Source organism: Malurus melanocephalus, unplaced genomic scaffold (genome assembly GCF_030028575.1).
Source record: "Malurus melanocephalus ecotype Western Australia unplaced genomic scaffold, MMel_1.1 scaffold_583, whole genome shotgun sequence".
Lineage (NCBI taxonomy): Eukaryota > Metazoa > Chordata > Aves > Passeriformes > Maluridae > Malurus > Malurus melanocephalus.
Window position 1 is genome coordinate 44,144 of NW_026623815.1, and position 1,968 is coordinate 46,111.

A 1,968-nucleotide genomic window follows, 5' to 3' on the forward strand; every position below is an offset into this window, starting at 1 on the left:
CAGCCCTTTCCCTGCAGGTTCTGTGGGGTTTCTGCAGGTTCCTATGGGGTTCTGCAGGTTTCTGTGGGGTTCCTGTAGGGTTTCTGCAGGTTTCTGTGGGGTTCCTGTAGGGTTTCTGCAGGTTCCTATGGGGTTCTGCAGGTTTCTGTGGGGTTCCTGTAGGGTTTCTGCAGGTTTCTGTGGGGTTCCTGTGGGTTTCCTGCGGGTTCCTGTGAGGCTCCTGCAGATTCCTGCAGGTTCCTGTGGGGTTCCTGTAGGTTCCTGTGAGGCTCCTGCAGATTCCTGCAGGTTCCTGTGGGGTTCCTGTGGGGTTCCTGTGGGGTTCTGTGGGGTTCCTGTGGGGTTCCTGCAGATTCCTGTGGGTTTCCTACAGGTTCCTGTGAGGTTTCTGTGGGGTTCTGCAGGTTCCTGAAGGTTCCTGCAGATTCCTGCAGGTTCCTGTGGGGTTCCTGTAGGTTTCTGTGGGGTTCCTGTGGGGTTCCTGTGGGGTTCCTGTGGGTTCTGTGGGGTTCTGCAGGTTCCTGTGGGGTTCCTGGGCACAGCCACCCCAGCTCTGGCTGCAGCTGCTCTGGGGCAGCGCTCCACACTGCGCTGGCAGCTCGGGGTCATCCTGCTCTGCGTCCAGTTCCTCTCTGCCCCCCACCAACTGCTTTGCTATTGCTTAAGTTACTCAGTGGCTTCTCCAGCCCAAYGGGCTCATTCCATTTTCAAGGCTTTGCTCATTTCTGAGCCATTTCTATGCTCTTGTTAAGTTAACTTTGTCCCAATGGCAACTCAAAACATTTTGGGGCTGTTSAGACTCAGAAGAGGTTTCTCTCCCTCTGTGTGTCCTTAACACCCCAAAATCCTACACAGAGTCACACCAGGACCTGTTCTGAGAGGTGGTGAAGGAAAGCACAAGCTCTTACCCTTTCAGGCTTCTGAGGGTGAACTTCATGTTTGGACTCTTATTTTCTGTCATCCAGGARCAAGTGAAAATTCCAGAGTAGTTCTTTGCCTCACACTTTAAAAACGACCACTTGGGCTCTAGATGGAGAAGAAAAGAAACCATGAATTGTTTACTCTTCTTTGCCCAAATGGCCAAGGCAGAGAGAAAACAGCGACTCATAAATTCATCAATTCTCTGGCAGTCCCATGAGGAACCCAAATATCAGACACAGACGAGTGAGGTTTGTGCAGAAAATGCAAAACATCCCGGGGTTAGTCCTGAATGGAGAGGCCCAAATGGCAGCGCTGAATCCTGGCTCAGGCTCTGCTTCTGTGCAATCCCAGAATCCTGGAATATCCTGAATTCCACCAGGATCATTGATCCAACCCCTGTCCCTGCCCAGACCCCCAACAATCCCCCCTGTGCATCCCTGGCAGCCTCGGGGCCGGGACCATTCCCTGGGGAGCCTGGGCAGTGCCAGCACCCTCTGAGGTGCCCAGCACCTTTCCCTGCTCTCCAGCCTGACCCTCCCTGGCCCAGCTCCTGGCTCTTGTCACATAGCTCTGGTTTTCCAAACCAGTTCCTCCGATCCCTCCATCCTCTAAGCCCAGGGAATCCCAAATAAATCCACAGCACCCAATTCCTCATCAGCTGCACCCCCAGAGCCACAGRAGCAAGGATTTGCCTCCAGTGCCAGCAAAGCCTTGGGAGAGATCCCCTTCCCAAGGACGTTCCCAGAGGCTGAGCAGARCCACCCCATCATTTTAGGGCCATACCATTGAAGCTTTTCAGGATCCAGCGCACCATCTGGCCCTTGGAGTCKATTTTGGCGATGAGGAGGAGGTTGGAGCTCAGCACCTCGTGGCTCTGCTGGCTCAGGCAGCTGTAATTGCCAGCATCTGGGAATTCTTTCACCACAGCCACCAGGCTCTTCCCCTGCTGCCTCCACTGCGAGTCCTTGCTCCAGTACACAGCCTCCTCCGAGCTATTGCAGGTCAGCTCCACCCTGCTGGCCGGGGCATCAGCATCCCACTGCGATT

At 54.6% G+C, this 1,968-nt stretch overlaps 1 protein-coding gene across 1 annotated transcript in view; it reads right to left on the minus strand.

The window, feature by feature from the left end:
- The window catches only part of IL12B (interleukin 12B), a 7,139-nt gene that overhangs the window by 3,270 nt on the left and 1,901 nt on the right, over positions 1 to 1,968 (minus strand). Inside the window, exons 2-3 of the mRNA XM_057382743.1 lie at positions 1,705 to 1,968; positions 909 to 1,026 (exon numbers count right to left, since the gene is read on the minus strand). The exon at positions 1,705 to 1,968 is cut by the window's right edge and continues 4 nt beyond it. Coding sequence (XP_057238726.1) covers positions 909 to 1,026; positions 1,705 to 1,968 — 382 coding nt within the window. The remainder of the gene's footprint in view (positions 1 to 908; positions 1,027 to 1,704) is intronic.